Raw genomic sequence first — 26,608 nt, forward strand, 5'->3', positions numbered from 1 at the left:
TAGCACATTCTACAAGCCAGGACCTAGTACCCACTCCCTTGCCTATTTATAGACTTTTTCAGAAGGTCAGTTGCAGCAGGAGTCTCAGGACAGTGATCTGGTCTCAGACCTCCCACATAACTGATGCCCTCCAGACCACCTTGTATTCTGGGGGATCTGTAAGGGAGGCAGCAAAGAAGGATCGGCATTCCGCAAAGCTCCAGAGCCCTCTGGAGGGCCGGACCCTGAGTCAGCTGTCCTACCCTCACTGCCCTTGGTGTAGTTTCCTTTCACCCACTGGGCTGGACCAGCTTCCTTGGATCAGTCACCTACGCAGTTGTGAGGTCTCGGCTCTAGTCCTTGAATGTTCTACTTTACAACAAATTCAGGAAGGATGGGGGCTAAAGGTCAAGGACTTCTAACCATTAAGACAGCAGCTGTCTTCTGATTAGGGTAAGTGAATGCCAAACATGCCTAAAGATAAAGAGAGGTACAGGATGACTTAAAACCTACTACGTCTAGGACTGTGCTAGCCAGACTCCTTACCTCAGAATGGAGACTCTTCCAGGCCTCATTTAATAGGCTCAAGCATTGTTAATAAAAACATTTATTTTGCATTTTATACAGAACAACCTGAAGTCTGCATCGTGACAGTTACCCAAGGGTTTACAGACAGTATTATCCATCTCAACAGCATGGTTCCGGGGATTAGGGATCCACACAAACAGGCAGGAGTTGCAAGGGAGGAAGGGGGCACAGCAGGAGTGTATTTTTAATCCTTTCTTAAAAAGGCAGTAGAACCTTCTGAGTCACTTGAAACCTGTGCATAAGGGGCTTCTAAAACAAACAGTGTGCTGTGAGCTCTTGGGGAAGGGACAGGATAAGGACCTTGATAAATAAAGGGATATTGGCTTGCGGCAGGGGATGAGGAGTTTTACTATTTTTACTGTCCTCAGCCCCAGCACCTGATAGTCAAAAGAGTCCATGTCCGATCTTAAAAATCATTTCCCTGTTCAGAAAGAGGTACTAGTACTCCTGGGATCAGGCCATGAAAATATCATGCTGGTCATTCCTAAGTCCCTGTTCTATAGCCCACAGCATATTAAAGGGGGAAAAAAAGGTCAGAGGGTAGTGGTCTGTGTTCCAAGGAAGTAAAAACTTAGTTCACATTAAGCACTGATAAAGCCAAATAACTAGGAAAGACCACACATTAGACAGTGCTGTATATACCTGCTGAAGAGAGGTCTCTAGGAAGGACCGAGACGGGAAGGTCCACAGCAACCTTGGCTTGAGGTGCAGCAGGTATAGAAAATCTGGAAAGAGGTGAGTATTCAAGTAATGGGGAATAGAACACTCCTAGATCAATTTTAATAGGATACTTTAAAAAAATAAAAATAAAAACCAAATATTGGTTGCCAGTCACAACAAATACCATGGCCTTTATAATCATCTGGTAGCTTTAAAAAAAAAAAAAAAAAGCCACAGCATCACCAATAGATCTTGCTAGGAAGTGTCTGTGTGCATGGGAGAGGTTAATGGGGCTTAGTGCAGCTGACAATCCAACATGATTCCTATGGAAACAAGGGCAGGGTCCTGGTTTGCTGGCCTATTAAAGGGTGGACACAGTAGAACCAAAAGCTCTGAAGTGACGGCAGATTCTCTGCAACCAGCTTTGACCTGGGGAAAGAGGAGCCAGATTCTCACTCTGAAGGTGGGGCTGAGGGCAAACCTGACCCACACTACATGCATTAGTCCTGGTCATCCTACAGTTGATGGGCAACTCATACCAGGCTGGGTAAAGGAGCTGGTTGGGGAAGAAGGGGTTACTTTTCTTCTTTAAAAAAATCTTAATTTATATTTTAACCTCAAACTTATCATCAGTGCCTCAGATACAATTTAACCTTAAGTCTTTAAAAGCCCCGAAACAAAAGTATACTTTTTTTTTTAAAGATCCCTCACTCTCTGGTGGATAGTTTCCTCCCCGCCTTCAGTTTCACCCTGACTTAGAGTCCACAAACTTCATCAGACCGTCTGTGCTCATGGACTTGGGTCTCTCTAGAGGGAAGCCTAGGGCTCGGCTCCAGATGAGCTGTGCTAACACGCCCAGTGCCCGTGAGACCCCAAACAGGACTGTGTAGTAATTCATCTCCGTCATGCCGTAGTACTGTAAGATGAAAGAGAAAAAAGTGGTGTTACAGGCCCACAGGTAGTTGCAGGTACAAGTCCAGGGTGATTAAAAGCCTTAACCCAGTTAGCCTTAAACAGAAATGATTGGGAGAAATACAGCAACTGGATTCTGAAAGGAAATCCTCATCCCTTCCCCCAGCCCACACTTTCTACACCACAGGCAACTTTATCAGCAGGGCTAAGAAGGAGGTGAGGGAGTCCTGGCTCCACGAGCGAGCGGACTCTGTGCCTGGCAGAGAACAGGAGGGTGCGGCGTGAGGCAGAGGGAGGCGGGGAGGGGGGCCCACCTGCAGCAGCACCCCGCTGTGAGCGTCCACGTTGGGCCAGGGGTTCTTCGCCTTGCCCTGTTCCAGGAGGATGTTGGGCACGATCTTGTACAGCTGCGCGACCAGCTTGAACATGGGGTCCTGAGGCAGGTGCTTCAGCGCGAACTCTCGCTGACAGGTGTACCGAGGGTCAGTCTTCCTCAGCACCGCGTGGCCGTAGCCGGGGACAACCTGCAGAGGATGGGGTCGGGGGAAAACCAGTCGTATTCTCAGGCAGAAATCTTTGCCTTTTCTAAATTCTTCAGGGCAGACAAATGGAAAAGAAATCTCCTCTAATTCAGGGAGTTATCTCATTGTTTTCGCCTTCCTTCTTTTCAATTTATTGAACTTTAGTCTTGGCTTCTTTCTTAGTTGCTAAGTATCTCTGCTCACCCGTCCTGAGTTGAGTGTGTTCCAGATGTAGTCTCGTAACTTCTCATCTGACACGTCTTTGCCAACTTCCTTCTGAAGTTGTGTCAGCCAAACAAGCACTTCCTACGGGGAAGGTTTAGAGAATAAGAGTGTCAATGTATATGCCAGGAGAATGCCAGGATCAGAAACAAAAGCATGCCCGTGAGAAAGACATGGAGCAGAAGAGTCTTGCCTGGTTTGCCAGTCCATGCAGGGGCCCCGCCAGCCCATTCATGGCTGCCGCAAAGGACAGATAGGGGTCTGAAAGGGCGCTGCCCACCAGGTGGCTCGTGTGGGCACTTACGTTGCCGCCTTCATGGTCACTGTGGGGAAGGGAGAAAGGAGAGTCAAGGCCCAGAGCAAGGAGGGAAAAGGGCAGACGATGCCAACAGGGACCCTGCTGTCCTCTTTCTGTCACGGACTTGCCTGGCGATGGGGTCACACCAGCCCAGAGCCAGGCATCGATACATAAGCTCTTGTAAGAGGCGCCCCGATGGTCTTGCCGCCTTTGCTCACTAACCCACGGAGCTGAGGCGTTACTGGCTGAGGACGCCCGGCCGTGGGCCATGCTCCGCTTCCACTGCGCTGTAACAGCAGTGGCCAGCAGAGGGCGCTCCGGGAAAGCCAAGGGGCTCCTCTAAGGGAGCAGCCAGCACCCTTTCCTGGCTAGAGGCGCTAGCTTCTTCCTGGTGTGGTTACAGTGATTTCACTAGACCTCCTGTGCCTTTGCCAACCCCTTTCACGCCCGCTATCAGTCCATATTCCGTGCTTCCGTCTCCTTGCTGCCTACCACCTGCTCCCAAAAGATGAGAATGTTAAGGAGCTTTTTCTTTTTTTTCTCTTGGTGCATCGTGTGGCATGCAGGATCTCAATTCCCTGACCCGGGATTGAACCCACACCCTCTGCAGTGGACGTGCAGACTCTTAACCACTGGACTTCCAGGGAAGTCCCAAGGAGTTTCTCTTCATATTCACCACCGATCCAGCAACCTGCTGGCTGGGTCTCCCTCACCTGTGGATGGTGAGGTACAAGCGCATGAGCTCCGTGAACTGAGCGTCAGTGTAGCCTAGCATGTTGGTGAAATTGTGGGACCAGTCCAGCTTAGGGTCAATGGCCCCAATACTGCTGCCCTCTCGGTACAGATTCCGGTAGATCTTTGCTGCAACACAAGGGAGCTTTGCGATCAGATCCATACAGTCTTCGTAAATCAACTGATGGGGAGAAAAGGAAAATGGAGAAAAAAGAAGAGGAATTATCAACCAAGAAGAGTCAGGCAGGGATGGTGTCTCTTCTTCATGGACTGGGCTTTCCGGATTGATACAGATATTTGGATTATATGCTGGGTGGTTATAGATGGAGTAAATAACAACGACCATGTAACTGAGTAACTGTTATGACCCGGGTACTGCGTCAAGGGGGTTACACATGGTATCCCACGTCTATTAACATATTATTCCCAATTTTTCTCCATTCTACAGAATATATAATGACCTTCATTTTACAGAAAAGGGAACTGACCCTCAGAACATTCAGTCAATGCCAAAGTCAAATTTCAAACCCTTACATGTTTCATCATGATCTTTTCCACTATATGACTTTGCACTCAAAGAATATGCTAAGACACTAGGTCTTAATAATTCTATGTTCCATCTTTCAAAGAAAATTCACCATATATGCAAAGGGTCAAACAGTGACATTCAGTCATTAGTTATTAACAAAGACTTCCATTTTTAAAGCACTTACTATGTAAAAAGGACTGTGCTAGATAGATTATTTTCAGTTTTTGCTTTTCTTACAACAGTCCTGTAAGGTAACATATCCCTCATTTGTAAAACTTGGGGCACAAAATTACCCACTCAGCTAATAAGCATCATCTACTTAAATTATTAACTCATGGCCATGCTTTTTTCATCTGTACCCTTACTTTCCCCTCTCATCTCCCAAATTACTGAGTGAATCCCAGATATATATAATATATAACGTGTAAATATTTAAGCATGTATCTCTAAAAGAGAATCCAAGTCAAAAAACCATTATTCCACTGAAAAAAAAAATTTAACAAATCTTCAGTATCATTAACTAATCAGTACTGAAATCCCCCCACACCTCATTGATTAAAGTTCCCATTTGTTTGTTTTACTGAAAAATAGCCCATATTACAATTGTCTGATGTCTCTGAAGTAGTTTTTAATCAATTTAAGTTCCCTCTTATGCTGTCCTTTTTTTACTTTGCAATGTACTTGTGGAAAATCAGCCTCATTTGTTCTGTAGACTCTCCCTTAATTTAGATTTTGCTGGTTATATACTTGTGATGTCATTTAACATGTCCCTCTGTCCATTTTATTTCTAACAAACTGATAAGAGATGGGAGGCTTGAGCAGATTCAGGTTCAATTTTTTTTTTTTTAGCAAGACTTTTTGATAAATAGCGCTATGTTCCTTTACTAAGAGAAACATATAACATCTGGTTGTCTTTTTGTGATGTTAATGGTTTGCTCAACTTTTATGTCTCAATTTTATCTTCTCACAGGGATTTTAAGTTCCCCTGGGGAGGGGGACAGGGTTTTTAGTAGTTTTTTTTGGCCACGCTGCACAGCTTATGGGATCTTAGTTGACTGACCAAGGATGGAACCTGCGTCCTCTGCAGTGGAGGCAGAGCCCTAACCACTGGATTGCTACAGAATTCCTATTTCTTCTGTTAGTAACAAAAAAATTCGGGAATTCCTTGGCTAGAACTTGGGGTTTTCACTGCCAAGGCCTGGGTTCAGTTCCCGCAAGCCGTGAGGTGCAGCCAAAGAAAACACAAAGAAATTTCCGCTTTCAGTCACAGTACATAGGAACCATGGAGAAAATACTTCCTGAATGATATTATACAGTGCTGTCCTATCAAGCTAACTGGCTAAATGTTCCTGTAAGAAGTAATGAGGTTTTAGTAGTTCTGCTGGAACAAAGAACAAAATCTATAATAAGTACCTTAAATGAGATAATCTATGTGAAGTCGTCTATTACTCAAGTACTCAGCATTGAATTTTGTCAATGCCACCAAGATTCAATGAGAATACTGCCCAAACTAAAAAGCTACTTGAAGCGAGAAGTACTTAGCTAACAAGTTCCCAGGAGATGACTTACATGATAATCATGCTATTAACCACACCTCCTTGCAGATTTACATCCCCCAAGGAAGTAGATGTTTTCCAGAAGTATGCATCAACGGTATGCAGCTCTAAGGGCCCTGCACTATTAGCAGAATGCCAACAACAACACGATCCTGGGCTAGGCCAACTGGCATCTGTGGACTATGTACTAATTTTCACAATTATTTGTGAAGTATGAACAACCGATTCATAAAGAAACTACAAAAAGAAGATTGTTTCAACTTCTGCCACTGAGCATGAAGTTTATGAAGCAGCAAGTATCAGACCAGGTCTGACAGTGTAGGATCTTTACCCTGCTTTTTGTAGTGGAAAAGCTGTACTTTCAAGAGATTCAATAAATAAACACTCTGACAGAGAACTCCTTATTTCTTCTTTATTTATTTCTTCTTTTTTTTAGTTCTACCACTTTATTGCCACCAACCCATCTCCCTCCACCCTCGTGCACACACGCTCAGTCATGTGACCCCATGGACTGCAGCCCGCCAGGCTCCTCTGTCCATGGACTTTTCCAGGCAAGAATACTGGAGTGGGTTGCCATTTCCTTCTCCATATTTCTTCTTTAATAAGCTAATAAGACTGAGGTGCTACTTAGCTACTGGTACTAACTCATTCTTCATCTTTAAACCCTCAGAGAAAAAAAAAAAAAAGAGGACAAAACATGCCACCACCGCAACTGCCTGGAATAAAGGTAACAAAACTGGCCATAATCATCACTGTGATCCAGCATCTCTAGGGCCAGAGAAATTCTGGCCAAGTACTTGGCAAGCAATCATTTAAAAAAAATTTTTTATTGGAGTATAGTTGATTTACAATGTTGTATTACTAATAGCTATCAATCATTATTAAGAAGACACAGAAAATGAAGAGTCGGTATTAATGGTGAAGAGACCCTAGAGTGAAGCAAACTCGAGTCTCCACCAGCTACCAGCTGCGTGACCCTGGGCATCCTACCTTCTTTCTCTCATCTTCAACTTCGCCATTCAGTAAAAGGAGAATAAACAGTAAGGTCTACCTCGTGGGGTGGTTCTGACAGTTAAAGCAGATGAGCGTAAGCATTGAAGCCAATACTTGGCATGCTTTCAAGAGCTGCCTGTTAGGTGTTGGAATGATGATTTACTATGCAGTAAATAGCTTCAAACCCTACACACGCCGTCATAGGCCTTACCAGAAAAACCTGATCTGTCAGCTACTTTGCAAATTTTACCCAATCCAGCAGTATCTTAAGGCTACCTCACAGTTAAACAGCTTGTGCATCAGAATAATCTAGTCATAAGTGAAGTTAAGTCAATTACAAAAAGACCTCTTTCACCTCAAGAGGTTACACTAGTTATCTAAAGTCATGTAAACTGCTACGGAAGGAAAGCTGTAGGCAGGTCATCCTTTTGCAATATATGTGAAACAGCATGAACTGAAGATTCTAGAAGAGACTTAGATCACATGTACTCTTTAACATAAAGTTTTAAACAGAAATAACCAGTTGAATGCTGTCAGGTAATTCCACTTAAGCAGAATGGTTAAATTAAGCAAGAGAGGGAACTAAATTGAAACAGTGCTTCAATGACCTTTGAGAGAGATACAAGACGTGGCAGCAAAATAGCACCGAGCTCCACTAGAGCGATGGCTGGCGCTAACTTTTGTTCAGTACGAGCTTATTAGACACACATCCTGAGGCTGACAGATGCATCAGGAATGCTTATAAATGCTCTCCAGGTGGGTAAAGTCCTGAGATACAATCTTTACCTCAAGACAGCCACCCTCAAGTGACATCTCCCCAGAGGTGGCAGAACAACCAACCAACAGCTGGTACACTGAATCGGAGGCGAGGGCAAGCAGAGGCAAGATTCATCTTCCTGACTCAACAAAGGGCAGTGTGAGGCAATGCAGCCTGCTTGGATACCTGGGAATATCTCACAGGTGTTTACTGCAAAGTATGAAGAACTCGACCACAGGCAACACAACAGCGTCACATTCCTACACCTTTCTTCTCAAGGCCAACCGGACTGGTATCAATTGCACACCTTCTCTCCCTCTTTCCCTCAAGAGCACTCAATTCTGTATACACAGCTGGCACTGAATAAATACTGACCAATCAAATGGAACGGGATTTGCCAAAACCCATGGAGATTTCATCAGACAAGTGGGCCATACTAGTCTATGAATAGTATGAACTCACAGTGAGCTCTTTAGGGGCTTTCTGGTCAAAAATCATTTAGGGCATCTGCTTTGCCAAAAGGGACTTTTCCATTCCTATACCACCTGTCTCTAAATAAGAAACAAACAAACAAAAACAGATGTCCTTCTGTAGACCCAGCAGATAAACGGCACTTCACCCAGTGTTTGTGAGGTACTGGAGAGAGGCGGGAAGGAACTGTGTCCCGCGCACGAGGACAAGGCCCAACAATCTCCTCACACTCTCACGACAGAGTTCACACTAGGAAAGTCACACTGTGTTTTCAGAGAAGAAAGCTCATTTGCTTTCTGCATCCTAATTCCAGGATACTAGCTACCCTTCCACTCCTGACAGGTATCTGGAGTGGGTTAGCCCAAACTGGCTGACTGCAATTGGTCCTTCCTAGACTCCAGAATTGCCTTAGGTGCCATTCTTCCAACTTAAAAAGGTTCTCATTTGAAGAGGAGAAAGGATCTTTTGGGGCCAGGGTATGTCTACTCTGTGAAACCTTCCTCAGGGACCCTGCAATTAAGCCACACCTTTTTCAAAGTTCCCACAGTGCTGTGTACACACCTCTATTACAGCAAGATTACTGAACTGTGATTCCTTTTTATGTATATCACCTTCACTAAAATCAATAGCCTTGGTGATAGAAAGCATGTTTCATTCACCTTTGTAATTCCAATGACCCATAAAAAAAAGCAAGCCTACAATAAAATTTTGTTAAACGAATCTCTGGCATAGCTCAGGGTAGTAATTTTCCTAAGGACCCGTCATTCTTTCTTCTTTCTTCACACTCAGCTCCTCTGAATCTGTCGAACATCAATCGTCACAGCAAAGTCTCCTACCTCCCAGTACTTGGCTCGGTTGACGCCCTCTGCGTACGCGCGGGCAAAGTTACTCTCGCTGTTGAGAGCTGTGACCGCTGCACTCAGCTGAGACATGGGGTGCAGGTTCGTGGGAAAGTTGTCCAGCATGGTGACCACGTGGGAAGGCAGAGCTGCCCTCTTTGCCCACTCCTGTGAGAGCCAAGATACCTGTGAAAAGGAAGACATCGCTCATTACACTAGACAAGGAAAAAGAAGACAAATAAAAAGACAGCAGGGGACGTCCCTCATGGTCCAGTGGTTAAGAAATTTGCCTTCCAATGCAGGGGACATGGAAGGGAATTAGGATCTGACACGTTACTGGGCAACAGAGCCCACCCGCCGCAAGTGGAGAACAGAGAAGCGCATGTGCTCCAGAGCCCGCGTGCCACAGCTAGAGAAGCCTGCGTGCCGCACAGCACAGCACAGCCAAAATTAAGAGGAGAAAACAGACAGACAGTGAGAATTCCCTGGTGGTCCAGTGGTTAGGACTCAGCGCTTTCACTGCTGGGAGCCTGGGTTGAATCTCTGGCTCTTGAGTAACTTGCAAAATGGTAACTAAGATCTTGCAAGCTGCCTGGTGTGTCCAAAATAAAAAATTAAAAATAAAGAAAACGAAAAGACTGACCTCAAGTAAATAAAATCCAAGAGATTTCAATCCAGTCTACTTATAAAGCAGAACTCTGCTCTGATTTCCCTCCCCCTCTATAAACCACCACCCATAACCAGAACAAGATTAAGTGCTTGAGATTAGAAAAAGGCAAAGGAGGGGAATGAGAAGGGCTAACGTCCTTCTGCTTACCTGTTCCTCTGCTGGGATCTGTCCAGTTACCAGCAGCCAAAACAAGCCCTCTGGCAAGGGTTCTTCCCCACCCTTAGCCTTTGGTAGCAGCTTCTGGCATTCAGGAATGCTGTAGCCTCTGAAACGGATGCCCTTGAGGAAGAGGAGTAAGGATTACAACTCAAAAATCACATAAATTGACTGACCTCACTTTCTTCAGACCTGTCAACAAATGTAAATCTTCGGGTAACTCACTCTTGCTTTGTACTTTCACTAGCTGATATATTTAAAAGGTAAAGTTATTCTGCAGCTACTCCATATGTACCTGTTTTCACCTTCCAAAATGCATAGGTATATGCCCCACTTTGTTCTCCTCACCCTCAGAGATTTAATCCACGGTGTGCCCGACTCAGTAAAGTCAGTGATCTCCAGTGATCGACAGGAGGTCTCTTACCTCATCAGGATCGAGAACTGATGTTTCATATACCAATCCCTTCATGCCTCGCATGCCACCATACATCTAGAGAAAAGAAGAGGATGTAACAAGTTGTCCAAATAATTCAGGCAAGAGCTTGCTAGAACTTCATGGGATCTGGGGGAGGAAATTTAGTCTCTAACTTGCAAAACTTTGGGAGATTTCTGAGTTAACTTTCTATAGAATGTAATTTTGAAAGGAAGACTGCTAATGCTGGAAATGAATTTTGTAAGTTGAGAAATCACTATCTTTAGTTAGTGTTTTTGCCTGTGTTCCCTTTTGTCATTTTTTTCTCCTGCCCGCTCTTCTCCCCCCTCATTCCCACCAACCAAAGTAAACAGAATGGGATTGACTATAGGGAAAGAAGATGGAGACCAATGGCTAAACAGTGCTATGAAATTATCATCTGAGCTGCTGAGATTCTCAGAACTGAAGAAAAAACCATCCTAAAGCTGTTCTATAAGGCCAGCTAGAGCTATGGTCTAACTGGATGATCAACACAGCATCAACTCAGAGACAGAGAACTTTGGGCCCAAAAGCTGAGGGGCTGGGAAAAGGAATAGAAACTTCATTCATCTTATCCCATACCTAAATTAGGTTAGCCTCAACTATCAAATCTGTAGAAAAGAACAGTCTGATTTCTAACAAACAGCATTAGCTTCAGCATTTCCCTATGTGGGACAGAATGCTCTGAACGGTCGGTGAAGAGAGTGGTACTTCTGTCAAAGCGTGTCACTGAGCCCCTTTTCCAGGCAAAAGCCCACCCCCTTACCATGTCCACCGTGATCTGGCCCACCACTGTCTTGCCATGTTGCTGCCTGAAGGTCTTAACTCTGGTCTGCTCCTTAGGTATCAAATCAGCCAATATGTCTTTCAAATTCTAAAAAGAGGAGTAGAAAGGCTAAATGATGATCGAAATATTGATTATATTTCTGCAAAGTTGATATGTTAAGACTGCTTTTTAGAATTTGGCTTTCTCTGTCAGGGAAGCCTGGTCAACTACTCTGTACAGATGAGGGTAAAAGAATTAGGCAGAGGAAGAAGGGAATGGGGAGTTGTTTAATGGGTACAGTTTCAATTTGGGAAGACAAAAGTTTTGGAGATGAATAGTGATGATGTTTGCACAATAATGTGAATTACTTAACTACCCCTAAACTATAAACTTGAGAATAGTCTACTTTCTAATGAATACCATAAGCTCCAGCATTTCCTTTTATGGGACAGAATGCTTTGACTAGTTGGTGAAGAGAATGGTACTTTCGTTGAAGTGCGTCATAGAGCTACTTTTTTCCAGCCAAAATCCCACAGTCCTTATCATGTCCACAGTGATTTAGCTATCTTAAAATAGCAGTAGTAATAATGGCCATAACAAGAGTCCTGGTCACCTCCATGAGACACCCGGGATGATGATAAGAGCCTGGATGGCAGCCCACCCCAGGGTCCGGCTGCCTCACTGATCCTCAGTCCTCTTTTCCAAACCTTACCGTGGAAGAAGCACTTGCATGCCGGGCAGCAAGAACAAGACAGGATGCATTCTGCAAAAAAAAAACCAAAAAACAAAAAAACACAAACCTTATGCCATCATCCTCCTTCCTAAGTGTTAACAAGGAATTGCAATGACTCAACTTCTCTCTTTATTTTAGCCTCTATGGACAGTTTGACATATGAAAGCTGTATAAGGCCTTGAGCGACCTGGAAAAAATTTCCAGTCTGGAGGCAGCAGCTTCATCAGCGCTCCCGGAAGAGCCTCTCCCATCACCTGGGTTCTAAGGGCTGGGCTTTGTGAGGCATGAAGCAAACGGCAGAGAGGCAGTTGTTAAAGTACCCAGCCCTTCAAAAATCCAGCTTTCCGTAGCTCTGAGGAGTGCTGAGAAGAGCAACGGGGACACGGATCGACCCCTTGACCAGGCTGGTCATCTCTCCTCAGCGCCGAGTCCTCTGGCAGCACTTCAGCCTCCCCGGTCTAGGAGAGTCCAGAGGGGAAAGCAGCCTTCATAGCACCACCGAAATGCTCCTGGAAAAAGCATGCAGAAGACAGAACATCTACAAAGCAACAACCGGACTGCTCAACAGCAGCAATGGAAACTAGAAAACTGGTCAATCAGCTTTAACACACTGAGAGAAATTACTAGACTTGTGTACCCAGGTGAGGAAGAAAAAACTCTTAAAGGAGGTGAAATAAAGAATTTCAGGTAAACAAATGCTGAGAGTTACCACTTACACACCTTACCAAACACATTTTTTTTTACAGTGAGGTACAGTTGATGCACAGTATTCTGTAAGTCTCAGGTACACAGTGTGACCCATACTGTTTGAAGGTCACATTCCATTTACAGTCACGGCCCCGCTCTCCTCTCCCCACCGGTACCCTCTCCTCTCCCCACCGGTACCCGTGAGTTTATTCTCTTATCTGTATTTTTCTTGTTTGTTATATTCACTAGTTTTCTTTTTTAAATTCCATGTGAGTGATTCACAGCATCTGTCTTTCTGACTTACTTCACGTCACACGGTACACTCCAGGTCCACCCATGTTGCTGAAAATGGTAAAATTTCATTCTTTTTATGGCTTAGTAGACTCCATTGTGTATCTAACACACACGTCTTTATCCATTCATCTCTTGATGGACACTTAGATTGCTTCCATATTTTGTAGCTAGGCTATATTTTTCTATATTTAGAGATAGTTTTTTCCCCCCGAGAAACACAACTTTCTATGAAGATTGCTGAGTTGCAACAGAAAGTTCAACACTGCCTTTGAAAAAGACAGCCAGTTGTACTACTACCAAGTTGTAAGGACTTAGGCAAGGAGGCTGACTTTTCTTCACAAGATTATTTTGAAGATAAAAAGGAATAGTAAAAATAAGCCCCAGGGTCCTCATCTATAAAATGGTGTTGATACCCACTATATCCCACAGGGCTGTCTTGTGATGATTAAATTACAATGGATGTGGAAGCACTTTGCAAACTACAGATCACACACACACACACACACACTAACCATGCAGCAAGTCTATACGTCTCCTTTTGCCAAAAGGTCAGACACACTTTTTTAAGTAACTAGTCATCCCTCGGTATTCAAGGGGGAATTGGTTCCAGGACCTCCCCACCCTCAACAGATACCAAAATCTGAGGAAGCTCAAGTTTCTTAAATAAACTGGTGTAGTATCTGTATATAACCTATGCATATTTTTCCATATACTTTAAGTTATCTCTAAATTACTTATAATACCTAAAGCAATGTAAATGCTATATAGTTGGAAATACAAAGTAAAGGCTATGCCAATAGTCAGCATGTGGCAAGTGCAAGTTTTGCTTTTTGGAATTAAAAAAATATGTTTGATCTGCAGTTGGATGTACCCACAGGTGCAAAACCCACGGATACAAAGGGCAGACTGTATTGCATTGCTGTCTGATTGTGCTGGAAAGCATCTGAACTAGTGGTAATGTATAAATTCCAAAACACCGCATGCCTAAGGTGAGGCTGAGTAGTGCCCGAGGCTGTTAGAATTTCATGCCCCTCTTTCTGTTGGGGCAGGAGGAAGAAATGAAAAGGGAAGCGATCCTTCAGAAAACTTTATTTTAAAAAGAATCAAAAGAAAGAAAGAGAAGTCACTCAGTTGTGTCTGACTCTTTGCGACCCCATGGACTGTAGCCTGCCAGGCTCCTCATCCACGGGATTTCCCAGGCAAGAATATCCAAAGCTAAATTCAGCGAGCAGGAGGCAAGCTAATGCGGCCCTAAAACAAAGGGGGAAGGCCTCCAGCCGTTCATGAGGACAGCTTGAGACTCCTCTCATTAACTTCCTAAAGAACCTCCTCTAGCACTGAGGACCACTGGGCAGAAAGTGCACAGCACAATAGCCGTTCAGCCTGTTCATCCCACACGGGGTGAATGGGAGCGGACCCAGCACTCAAGAAATAACTATTTCCTTTATCTTACTAGTCATCAAAAAGTGAACAAGGGAAAACCGTGAGTGGGTTCAAAGTGCTCTTCCACAGCACCTTCCATGTTCAAGCTACGCCATGCGCCACGGTCCCACAGACCCCCTGTTCCAGAAGCCCCATCTCCTGGAGACCACATCAGCAGTCAGCAGGCCCTTTAACTGTGGGTAGTTGGTTATCTGGGTTTGCTCTGAAAGAGGCGATAGGGGAACATACCATCTGAGAGAAAAAAGAAGTTGAAATCTCTCCACAATGATAATTTTTTCACTTCTAAAACATCTTTAAGTTTCTATAATGGCTGGCTGCTTCACTGGCAAGAGGAAGACATTATAAGAATAGTCTAAGGTTAAATCTTAGGCAAAAGAAAAAAAATCTATCCAAGCTAAGCTGACAGAATGAAAGCCTGATCTTAAGATGAAAATGAAATTCTCTCAGAATGGAGGTCTCTATTCCACCAATATGCCTGTATAACAAAAAGTTTTTCCCCCTTAGGAGAGAGAACTTCTAGAATCAATGAGCTTCCCTCTCTTTTTACTTCACTTAAGGTTAAAAAAAAAAAAAAGAAAATCAGAAAGGGTGGAAAGCCAACTAAGAAGGCTGTAAGAATGCAACATCATTTGAAGGCATCGGATGGAAATATCGCCATGCTTCCACCACCAGCAAAGCCCTGACTTCCTCTGTAGAGAGTGTCTTTGCCATTTAATGAGGCACCGCAAAGTAACTTGAGGAGAGCTGATCTCAACTGTCCCCAATCTCCATCTGCAACACTTCTTAGCTGGATCTCCAACTGGCAAAAACAATGCTAGTGTGTGAGCAGCGTGGCTATGTAGCTCCAAAGTGAACGTAGTATATCTGTTCCTACTATACTTCTGGTTGCGGGACCCTAGCCAAGTCATTTAATCCTTCTGTGCTTTAATTTCTTTATCTCTAAAATGTAAACAATCCACCTGAAGAATTCAGAGTAAAGGTAGTAAAGATGATCCAAGGTCTTGGAAAAAGAATAGAGGCACTGACCAACACACTATAAACGTTTAACAACAAACTAAAGAATGATAAAGTTTAAGTTTAGTGGTGTTCAACTCTGTGAGACCCCATGGACTGTAGCCCACCAGGCTCCTCTGTCCATGGGAATTTCCAGGCAAGAATACTGGAGTGAGTTGCCATTTCCTTCTCCAGAGGATCTTCCCTACCCAGGGATTGAACCCGGGTCTCCCACATTGTAGGCAGACGCTTTACCATCTGAGCCACCAGGAAAGTTAAACAGATAAACAATACAATAACTTAAATAAAAAATACACCAGAAGGACTCAATAGCAGAATAAGTGACACAGAAGAAACACATAAGTGAGCTTGAAGGCATGAATGAAAAAAGTGAAGAGAAATGAGGACAGTCTGAGACCTCTGAGACAGTATTAAACGCACCAACATTCGCATTACACAGGTCCCAGAAGGAGGAGAGAGAAAGGACCTGAGAAAATATTTGTAAAATGGAAATAATTGAACCTACCTCAAAGCACTGCTAGCAGGATGAATAAGTCAATATTTATGAAGCACTGACGATCGCCTGGCACACAGCACCAAGTGCTCTGTATTTGTCATTTAATAAACACAGAAAAGTAAATAGTATGGCTACTTTCCAGCACTCTTCAATGTCAAGTTTAGTCATATTTTAGCTCACTGTGCAGCCTAGGGGGGGAAAAAAACTAAAGAAATATGAAGGATTTTAAAAACAATCCATATGGATAGAATATTGGAAAGAATTCAGGTTAAGATAACTTTACCTGACGATGTAGAAGACAGAGCACACGGCTTGGAATCAGGAAAGGAAATCTGGGCTCCAGTCCCAGCTGCGTCACTAAATAACGGAGACATCTAAAGCAAAGCTACTCCTGTTTCCCTTCCCCTCTCCACATCTAGGATAACACTCAAGCTACTTGGCTCCAAAGTCTGACCCTAAGGTTCCAACAAGGACATATATATAAAGGTACATAAAAACCTTGCTATTTAAAAAATATGGCTGCCTGGCCAGCAACATTACCATTACCTGGAGCTTGTCAGAAATGCAGAATCTTGGGTTTCACCTCAGACCTACTAAATCCAAATCTGTAGTTTAACAAACTCACTAGGTTGATTCCTATGAACAGTAAAGTTTGAGAAACATCCATGGTTTAAAGTGTTAAGCAAGGAAGCAGAGGGGAGAACACCGAGTCTAGGACGCGGTGTTATCAAGAGTCAAGTCCTAAATGCAGGTCCTCTATGACCTAACTTCTAGTTTCAATTCTGACGTCTCAAAATGGGTAGGTAATAAAGCCACTTTCAGGGTAGACAAGTGGACTATATGAAATAATTTGCATGGAAGCCTCTAGAACAGTGCCTTCTGCATAGCTGAGGTCAGTAAACATGTTTCTTAGTTATGTGTTGGCTTGTTACCTACCAACTTGTGTCACAGCTCTCTCATGGAGCTGGATCCCAGGAAAGAGACAGTCAAGTCTGAGGAGGGGGTGAGTGAATAACTCCCCCAGCTTTCTGAAGGGCCTCCTGACCCAGAAAAGAGTCTCAGGGAGAGGAAACAAATTTAACTATAATCTAACACCAGCAGGAGGTGTTAGAGGGCTGTCATACCTTAGGCTACATCCTCCTCTCTTCTACCTCCTGGCTGCCAGTGAAAGCTGCTAAACGACTTTTGTACAGTGCATTCAGGCTATACTCACAGATAGAACAGGCAGCGTACAAATCTCTGAGTCATCCCTGAACTTTCAACTCCTAGCTCCTCCCCCCAATTCTGGAGGTGTGGCAACTGAGCTTTGGCTTCGGGTTACACGCCACGTGTGGAGTCATCCTACCGGAAAGGCAGCTGTCAGGTGAATCAGGGCAGCACCTCACTCAGTAGGTCAGCTGCTTCATGGGGAGAGATGGCAAGAGCTACTTCCAAAGATAAGGGCCAGGCTCACAGCTTCTGTCTGCCAGAATTCTCTATAGGGTGGTGGGAATTACCATCACTAAAAGGCTTTTTCAAACCCCATATGCTGCCATCCCATGCCAGTAACTTTTAGTGAGCTGGCTATTACTGATAGAAGTGGGCTGCAGCTGTCAAATATGCTATGCTAGGATGCAAAAATACAATTAAGGGAACTTCTATCTTAAAAGGCCAAGGGAGGAAAAGGACAAATAAAACATGCAGGAAATTCTGCCAAAGACTTGCTTATAATACTTTAGGGTATTGGCCAAATCCCTTAACAAAAATCAATTAAAACTACTCCTTTCTCCCCCAAATTCTGCAAACAGTAGAATCCCATTTGGATAAGCACTTACTTAATAATGTAGTTACTTCTCTCTTACTCCTCTTAGCCTATTATCATCATTGATCCACATCTAGGACCCTTACTCTACAAGGGAAAAGCCACATTTCCTTCAATACTCCATCAAAGACACATTCAGAACATGTCCTGGCACATATCCAGGAGCTCCAACATCAAATCTGTGAGCTTACAAACTACAGTGTATAAAATAAATAGGCTACAAGGATATGTTGTACAGTATAGGGAACATAGCCAATACATAATAATATTTATAAATGGAATATAATCTACAAAATTGTGAATCACCATGTTGTACACCTGAAGTACTGTAAATCATCTACACCTCAATTTAAAAATCAATTAAAAAAAAACTTGTATGCACATTTCATTGTCTTTTTTATGTCAGGAGAAAAGATATTTCTGATGTGCTAAATTACACGTGGAGGTAAATTAGCAGCATGACTAATTAGTCATTGCTGTCAGTCACCTTCAGACAACAGTCAATAACTTCAAGTTACAGTTTGTATTTTTTTGCATCATGTGATGGTTTTGTATGTTAAGAAAATTGAAAAAGTATTGCAAGTGTTTTAGTATTTGTTGTGTAGAAAATATAACTTTTTTCAATTAAAAAAATTAAAAATGAAAAAAAAAAAAAACTTGTGAGAAAAAAAAAAAAAAAACTTGTGAGAGATGCTCCTGATTTTATTAGAGCCCTTGTCCATTAACAACAGATGAGAGCTTGCCAAGCCAGCAGAACTGGCTTAGTTGATGAAACAAACACAATTCTCTAATAACTGCAAGAAAAATCTTGTGCTATGAAGGCTTCCTTCCAGTGCAGAAGAAACAACTTGCATTAAGTAAAAACGAACACACACAGGACAAAGACTCCTCTCTCCCCAGAACCAGGTCAGAGAACCATTTAACATCTGTCTTTCACAAGACTAACACTGGAAGCCACCCACACTGCTTGGTCAGGCCACTTAACAGCCTGAGCAGAGGAACCTGTGGATCCCGTGCTCTGATGCCCTCATGCTCCCAGGAACTCCCTTAATAATTCTGCCCGACTCCCACTTGTCTAACAGACCCTTCTCTAAAGGTTCGCTGATTATTCAGTGAAGAAGACTGAAAAGGACACCAGTTCAGCCTTAGGAAAGAACTGAGTCCTAATTTTTCTTTCAGAGAAATTCTTATTGTTCTTTAATAGTTGCTAAACACCTATTTATTATGTGCATACGAAGCCTATACTACTGAGTAAAATATATAGGATCTGTCACTACTACTTTCTCAGGAACTAGAAACTGTTTCCTCACTTCTACTAGGAGTTCTTACAATGCTTTATTTCAGGGATTTACAAAAATCTTTTCCTAAGTCATTTGAAAAAAAGACACAGGACGATAAACCTAGAGAAAATAGTCTAAAACAGACTATAGCTACTTTTGAAGTCACTTAAAAATAACCACTAGTTAGGGACTTCCTTGGTGGTCCAGATTAAGCATTTACCTTGCAATACAGAGGACGCAAGTTCAATCCCTGGTTGAGGATCTAAGATCCCACTTGTCAAGGAGCAACTAAGCTCATGTGACACAGCTAGAGAATCTGTGCTAGATCCTGTGGACTGCAGCTAAGACGGATGCAATCAAATAAATACATATTTTTTTAAAAATCACTAATTAAAAAAAAAGCCCAAACACATACACATACATATGAAATATAGTTACAAACAAAAAGGACTGCACATGGCTTTACTGGCCCAACAGGAGGGGATCACCAAGCAGTCAACTGAGACACTTGAAAAAATACAAATTTCCAGACCCACCCCACCTCTGCTGACCCAGAATCTGCATATAGGTTTCATAAACGTGCAGTGTGAACAAGCCACCCCAGGCAACGATGCTCACTGTGAACTTACTTACAGATCTTTTAAAATGATAACATGTTAAAAGAAATTACAGGAATTCAGGCAAGTTCAGCGAAGAACTGGAAAACAGATCCTAAGATCTGCTGCTAAAGTTGTCTCTCTACTGTTTTTAATTTCACTCAAATCCTATTCAACTCTATTACACCAGGCACCAAAAACAGGGCAGAAGGAATTACTCTGTGGCTTTAGGGAGCTCCACCAAGTCTGGTTTCCTGCCTTCTGCCCACCTGGAATGTCAGCCTTCCCTTCGGATTACCTGCTTATCTCAATGCCTCCCCACACCCACGCATTCAATGGCTACCAGTCTAAAGACCACCAGAAAGAACAGTACAATCCCTCCACCACTAGCACCGGGTGAGGCATCGCTCTCCACGTTCATCTCTGATTCATCTAGTAAGCCATCAGGGAGTTGCCATTACTTTGGGTAGCAAAGAATCAAAGAAGTTCGAGAGTTTGCCCTTAACAAGTTTTGGTCTTTAAGCTTAACTAATACTTCAAAGGACAAAACTGACTCAGTTGTGCAGAACCCAGTTTCAGGCTTAACTTTACAGAAGAGATGTGTAGTGGTGTGGGCTTGCTGTGAAGTGTCTTGAAAAAGTCTAGAAATAATCTAGAAACACTTTTGGATTGACTTACCTAAAGTTATCAAACAGCTTAGAGGAATAATTCTCAAAGATACAAGAAGTAGGGCTGTCCGTCACTTTGGTATTAAGAATGCAGAAGTTAATTGGTGGATCTACTCTAATTCCCAACTCAGATCACCTATGAAAACACAGTATTTACAGCACAAAGCGAAGGCACCCATAGCTAATACTAAAGCCATTGCTTACTAGAAATTCATTCAGATAAACAAGAAGTCAAATAACCTTAAGGCTCTGAATGAGGTGGTCTCTCCAACTCAGGTGCTCATTAAATTACCTGACAGTGAGCAGGGTACAACAGAACAATGATTAGCTAGTCTCCGAGCAAGGTTAAAAAGTTTTCTCAGAAAAGCGAATTACACCTGACTTTGAGAATCAAAGTGGTAGGCTAGAAGACTATTTTTGCCTTCTAAAGCCTACCTTAATAGCAAAAGAAAAAACTGAGCACCATTATTAAGCTGTAGGCTAATCTGGAAAGTTCAGGCAGGTGCTAGCAATGCTGTCAGATTGAAAGACTTCTTGGTATTCTGGCTATACTGCTTAAATCTCAGGAAGTTTCCACTCCTCGGTCTGTTGAGCTTTGTTATAAGGGTCGAAAGCCTTAGAAGGGCTTCCAATATACAGGTTTCAAGGATCCTCAGGTCCAACAGGAAAGTAAACAAAACAATAATGATCTCTACAATTAGGTTGCCTTGTCAATTCAAAAACTTTCTGAGTTTCTTTCCCCAGAGGTTTAAGAGAAAAACTAAATTCAAATGTAAATTCCAAAGGCTGTTTCAAACTGTAGAGTTAGCAGCTCTGGAATGAGCTAATTATAGTATCTCCTATTCAGCCAAAACACTATCCAGAACTTGCTTCTTTTCCCAAGAGGCTTCCTTTCCCTGTTCCCTAAGTAGTGGAAGGAACTACCGTCAAGTAAGACACTTGTCTCCTAAATGGTCAGCCTCCACCATGCTGCTGAGTACCTGGAAAAACCTGTAAATGCTACAGGCTTTACCTTATCTGCCAACCATTCAAGATAACACACTGTAAGACAAAACCTTTCTAGGTTTTTCCTTTCCTCCCCTTAGGTGCGGGCAGCTTTAATTTGTCTGCAGAAGAAAAAGGTGTAAGTTCTTTGCAAGAGTCAAGGTCACTTGTGGGACTGTCCCTGCTTGGATTAGAAGGCTGGGACCCCTCAGCACACCAGTCTTTCTGTTTAAAGCACCCAGTTACCCAGAGACAAAAGTAATTCTGGCAATATGAGATTGAAAACATTGTGTAAGCAACAACATTCCTTACGATCCCAACAACAACAAAAGTCAAATAAAGGGCCCCCTATGGGACTTCCCTGGTGGCTCAGACTCCACGCTCCCAAAGCAGAGGGCCTGGATTCCATCCCTGGTCAGGGAACTAGATTCCGTGTGCTGCAGCCAAATAAATTTTTAAAAAGTAAAGGGGTCCCCCCAAAGAGGAACCTTTCTTGGGTAGAGCAGATTTAAAAGCAACAGTAAAACTTAAGTGAGCAAGTAACAGGACCGGTCATGTAACCTTGGAATTACTGTCTCCCGCCCAGTTATCTGCACTTATCAGCCTGCAGCTCATAGGAACAAGTTTTCTCCAATCACATGCGATAATCATGCAGAAGGTTCTACACAAGCCCTCCACCCTACCCAAGCTCCTCCTATATAGAGTAACTGCAAAAGTCCCAAGGACAAAGAGGACCCGAGTCGCATTCCTCCAGAAGGAACTAGTATGCTTGGCCACTAAAGGTTTAAGTATCTGGGCTGGAGAAATGGAAGCCGGCAGTTCTGAAACTGACAAGGACCTCTCTACCTAGTCGAAGCTGAAACTAGCCACGGCTCCGGCTCCGGCCCAGGATAGAGTGAGCACATCTGCTCACCCTTGCCACTTCTCTTAGCCAGCCCCTTCTTCCAAACAAGCTCTTTCCCTAATCCCAGTGGAATACATCTACGTTCTTCACTCCTTTTTCCAAGGCCAAGCATCCCCGCCTCTTCCACCCTTGGCACGCGGGGTGACAGCTCGGTCCGGCCTTCCCACCGGCCCAAGACCTCAGGCCAAGGCGGGCAGCACTCACTTCACCCCCAGTGGGCCGGAAAGCACATAGCCCCGGGAGCTCCAAGCAGGGCAGGCGGCCAGCCAAGCGCAGGGCCCCTTTAAGACGCGCTGGGGCGCGCCTGGGTAGGGGAGGGAGACCCCGGGCTTGAGGGCCTGCAGTCGCCTCAGCCCCACCCTGGAACCGCGCGGTCCCTCCTAGCTGCTCACCTTAGCTCCGAGGAGCCGGGCGGCCGCAGTGAGTAAAGCCATGGCGGGCGAACTCGGGGATCCGCCAGGGAGGGAAGAAGGGAAGAGAGCTGCGGCGGGAACGGGAGGCGGCGCCGCTGCACCAGAGGCCGCGCGGACGAGGGGAACAAGGTTGAAAGGAGGAGGCTGAGGGAAGGAGTAGATGAGCCGGCGGCGGCGCCCAGCCCGGGGTCCTCGGTGAGGCCCCGCCCACCGCCCGGAACCCGCTCCCGCCCCCTCCCGCGGGGACACGCCTCGGGCCCGGCCATTGGCCCAGGGTGCGTGGGGGGGCGGGCCCTAAGCCGCTGACAGCGGTTGTGGCGGGGAGGATTGGACCGTCCGGGGTCGGCTAATTGAGGGCGGATGGGCGGGGGGAAGCGTGTAGGTGGTTAAGTATGTGCCTGAGAACTCAGTTAACTTCCTTCTTAGGCTTTTCCCCTTGCCCTTAACACGTTTAGGGTTCACTGTAAGGTGGCTATTAGAAAAAAAAGCTCCAAGGACTTTGACCTTTGAAAGGTCCTCGGAAGCCAACCCCTTAATACTATCGCGGCAACTGATCCGACTCCATCGGCATGCTTTCTTGATCAATGTCATTGGTTAATGACTTAGTGGCCATAGAGGTGACATCATGTGGACACAGGCTATGATGCCAGAATTAGCTACTTGGAAATCATTTGCGGCAAGCAGAAGCCGTGGTATTATAGATACCAACAGATCCCAAAATGTGGAGAAGGAAAGCAAAGGCAGGAACCTGAGTATTGGGTGGTCTTTGCCGGCAGGCAGTTCTGTGATTACTGCCAGGAAACCCAAGTCTTAGGAAGTGTTATTTGCTTAGTCGTGTTCCACTCTTTGTGACTCTATGGACTGTAGCCCGCCAGGCTCCTCTGTCCATGGAATTCTCCAGGCAAGATACTAGCGTGGGTTGCCATTCCCTCCTCCAGGGGATCTTCCTGACCCAGGGATCAGAACCCAGGTCTCCTGCATCGCAGGCCGATTCTTTACCATCTATCAGACAAAGCAACTCTTACAAAGGCTCCCTTAATGTGAGAGCTTCCAGAGCAGTCCAGAGCCTCTGGGTTCTGGGCGTTAGCCTCATTGCCACTCCAGTCCACACAACCAGCCCACACCACATGTAACCAAAAGATCAGGAGCTGCAGAATAACCCTTCACCCAAAATCACCTCCTTTTTTGTTACATCACTCCTGTTACTCTCATAGGGCCTTTGGGCCTTTACATGTACTTGGCTGTCTTCTATATACTCTTATCCTGTGCTCCCCAGAGACCGTTAAATGAACCATGGCACTGAAGTGATCTTCTATATCATTCTTGACTAATTCTTCTGGGTAGACAAGAACTTAGAACCTTTCAACCTCTATAAGCTATCACTGTCGTTGACCCGAGGGCAGAGAGGAACTGACCCACACCCCAGACGAACAGTCCTTTTATCTCCTTACATAGAAGTAACAAAGTTCAGAGGTCTCAGTACCATCTAAGCCAGGTTTAGCTAGATCCCATTTATAAAGAACCTAGTTTATAGCTTGAACTTGGAAAGAGAGAAAAGAAAAGTCATTTTCTCTTGCCAGGTTTCTTTATACTTAGCTTTACACCGACCAAGCAATGCTTCTTTGGCTTGGGGATCAGATCCTAGGAAAGAACTTCAATATCTCCTCGGTGACTTCAAAGCTCCACTGATCAATACTTGCTCCCAATTTAGCATCTCACAGAGGATTTCCTCCTAACCCTAGAATAGTTTGACCTGGTTTCTTCTCTCTGGTTAATCATCCACAGAGACTAGCCTGCAGGCCAGAGGACTGAACTCCAGTGCCCCAACAGACAGAAGGCATTCTTAGGGTGAGGCTACCCAAGGGATAATTGCTGAGTGGCCATGAGGGTAACCTATTTTGGAGCTCTAATGATGAGAGGAAGAGTGGGGACCAATAATGCTTATAGTGTCCTGGAGCCTAGTGTCATGAGGCCTTTATGGACTTGTTAGGGTAAACACACTGACTGAAACCGCCCACCCTGGCCAGGCACCATAGTAACTATTTGCGTGAGTTATTTTATGATAGGAGGTCCTACTAAGGAACACGGAACTAATAAGCCATCACCAACCAGAAGAGTTCAGGAAAGGTTAAAAAGAGACACCACATGTCCTACCACCTCCCAGAAAACTCGCTGGCATTCATCTTGGCTGAGCAATGTGTGTGCCACCAAGATGAACCCTGAGTCAGAATGGTTGTCCAAAGACAAGCCAGAAACTAACCCCATCACCATAAAACCTGAGACTTGGAGCCACGTGGCAGAGCAGCCCTCCTGGGTTCCCTTACCCTACGGTTTCCCCCCGGCTGCCCCGTCCCAATAAAGTCTCTTGCTTCGTCAGCATGTGTGTCTCCTCAGACAATTCATTTCTGAATATTAGACAGGAGACACTTTTTGGGCCCTGGAAATGGTCCGCCTTCCTGCAGCAGACTTATTTTGAGGTTGTTCAGTCCTGACATCCATTGCTATAAGATCAAAGGGAAAATCTAGGGATCAAAGGGACTGAATGGTATTTTCCAGGAACTGGCTTAGAGTCTTTTCTCTGAAGCTATTTGGGATCTGGGGAGGTAAGGGAAAAAGTTAAAGGAGAAGGATTAGCATGAATAAAGCAGCCAAGTGAATTACAGGTCCAAATACAGCTAAGTGTCTGAAAAAACTGGAGGGGACAAGGGAGAGAAGACTGAGAATTGAGGTCATCTTGACCTTGGGAATGACCTCTTTAAAATGGACAAGGGCAATAGTGCCCTCTGGTGGCCAAGGATAAGTAGAAGCATGCACCCTAAAAATTCATTAGTAAACCAAACTGCAGAAAAACATCTGCTTAACTGACTATGCTAAAGCCTTTGACTGTGTGGATCCCAACAAACTGTGGAAAATTCTTAAAGATATGGGAATACCAGAACACCTTACCTGCCTCTTGAGAAATCTGTATGCAGGTTAAGAAGCAACAGTTAGGACCAGACATAGAACAACAGACTGGTTCCGAATCGGGAAAGGACTACGTCAAGGCTGTATATTGTCACCCTGCTTATTTAACTTATATGCAGAGTACATCATGAGAAACGCTGGGCTGGATAAAGCACAAGCTGGAATCAAGATTGCAGGGAGGAATATCAACAACCTCAGAGATACAGATGACACCACCCTTATGGCAAAAAGCAAAGAGGATCTAAACAGCCTCTTGATGAAAGGGAAAGAGGGGATTTAAAAAGTTGGCTTAAGAAAAAAAAAAAAAAGTTGGCTTAAAACTCAACATTCAAAAAACTAAGATCATGGCATCCAGTCCCATCACTTCATGGAAAATAGAAGAGAAACAATGGAAACAGTGACAGACTTTATTTTCTTGGGCTCCAAAAATCACTGCAGATGGTCATTGCAGCCATGGAATTAAAAGATGTTTGCTCCTTGGAAGAAAAGCTGTGACAAACCTAGACAGCATATTAAAAAGCAGGGACATTACTTTACTGACAAAGGTCTGTATAGTCAAAGCTACGGTTTTTCCAGTAGTCACTTATGGATGCGAGAGTTGGACCATAAACAAATCTGAGTGCCGAAGAATTGATGCTTTTGTACTCTGGTGTTGGAGAAGACTCTTGAAAGTCCCTCAAGAGTCTGCAAGGAGATCCAACCAGTCCATCCTAAAGGAAATCAGGCCTGAATATTCATTGGAAGGACTGATGCTGAAGCTGAAACTCCAATACTTTGGCCACCTGATGGGAAGAACTGACTCATTTGCAAAGACCCTGATGCTGGGAAAGATTGAAGGCAGGAGAAGGGACAACAGACGATGAGATGGTCGGATGGCATCACTGACTCAATGGACAAGTTTGAGCAAGCTCTAGGAATTGATGATGGACAGGGAAGCCTGGTGTGTTACAGTGCATGGGGTCTGGGTCGCAAAGAATTGGACACGACTGAGCAACTGAACTGAACTGAAACCAAACTCCTTTATTTAATAGGTAATAACTAAAGTTTGTTGAGTACTTACTATTTCCAGATACTGTGTAAATGTGGTACGTGCATTACCTTAATTGATCCTCACAACTCTAAGGGATGTTGGTAATACTAGTATCTTTACATAGGAGGAACGCAAGGTTTAGATGAAGTATCCCACTCATGATCATAGCTCATAATCGGCATTGCTGGAATTCAGACCTAG

The 26,608-nt window shown here is 44.2% G+C and overlaps 1 protein-coding gene and 1 pseudogene across 2 annotated transcripts; one reads left to right on the forward strand and one right to left on the reverse strand.

Moving 5' to 3' along the window:
- Window positions 1-568: 568 nt before the first annotated feature.
- Window positions 569-22,616, reverse strand: CS (citrate synthase). Of its 2 annotated transcripts, XM_043446683.1 has the most exons (11): window positions 22,393-22,616; window positions 11,813-11,863; window positions 11,101-11,208; window positions 10,308-10,373; window positions 9,875-10,006; window positions 9,055-9,243; window positions 3,894-4,093; window positions 3,076-3,205; window positions 2,865-2,966; window positions 2,454-2,663; window positions 569-2,143 (listed from the first exon to the last, which is right to left on the reverse strand). In XM_043446683.1, exons 1-11 carry the CDS (start codon window positions 22,432-22,434, stop codon window positions 1,973-1,975), a joined length of 1,401 nt encoding a protein of 466 aa, XP_043302618.1. In that variant the 5' UTR covers window positions 22,435-22,616; the 3' UTR covers window positions 569-1,972. The 2 variants fall into 2 exon arrangements, with proteins under 2 accessions (XP_043302618.1, XP_043302619.1); XM_043446684.1 differs by lacking the exon at window positions 22,393-22,616 and having other exon boundaries at window positions 11,714-11,829.
- LOC122427869 lies at window positions 17,945-18,067 on the forward strand (annotated as a pseudogene).
- Window positions 22,617-26,608: the final 3,992 nt, after the last annotated feature.

Source organism: Cervus canadensis, chromosome 25 (assembly GCF_019320065.1).
Source record: "Cervus canadensis isolate Bull #8, Minnesota chromosome 25, ASM1932006v1, whole genome shotgun sequence".
NCBI classification, from domain to species: Eukaryota; Metazoa; Chordata; class Mammalia; order Artiodactyla; family Cervidae; genus Cervus; species Cervus canadensis.

Excerpts from the sequence above, each read along its gene's own strand:
- CS (XM_043446683.1), bottom strand. The coding sequence starts at position 22,434 with ATGGCTTTACTCACTGCGGCCGCCCGGCTCCTCGGAGCTAAG. Across the intron at positions 11,864-22,392 it reads CCCGGCTCCTCGGAGCTAAG|AATGCATCCTGTCTTGTTCT; the intron begins GTGAGCAGCTAG and ends TTTTTTTTGCAG. Across the intron at positions 9,244-9,874 it reads AGATCCCAGCAGAGGAACAG|GTATCTTGGCTCTCACAGGA; the intron begins GTAAGCAGAAGG and ends TCCTTTTCACAG.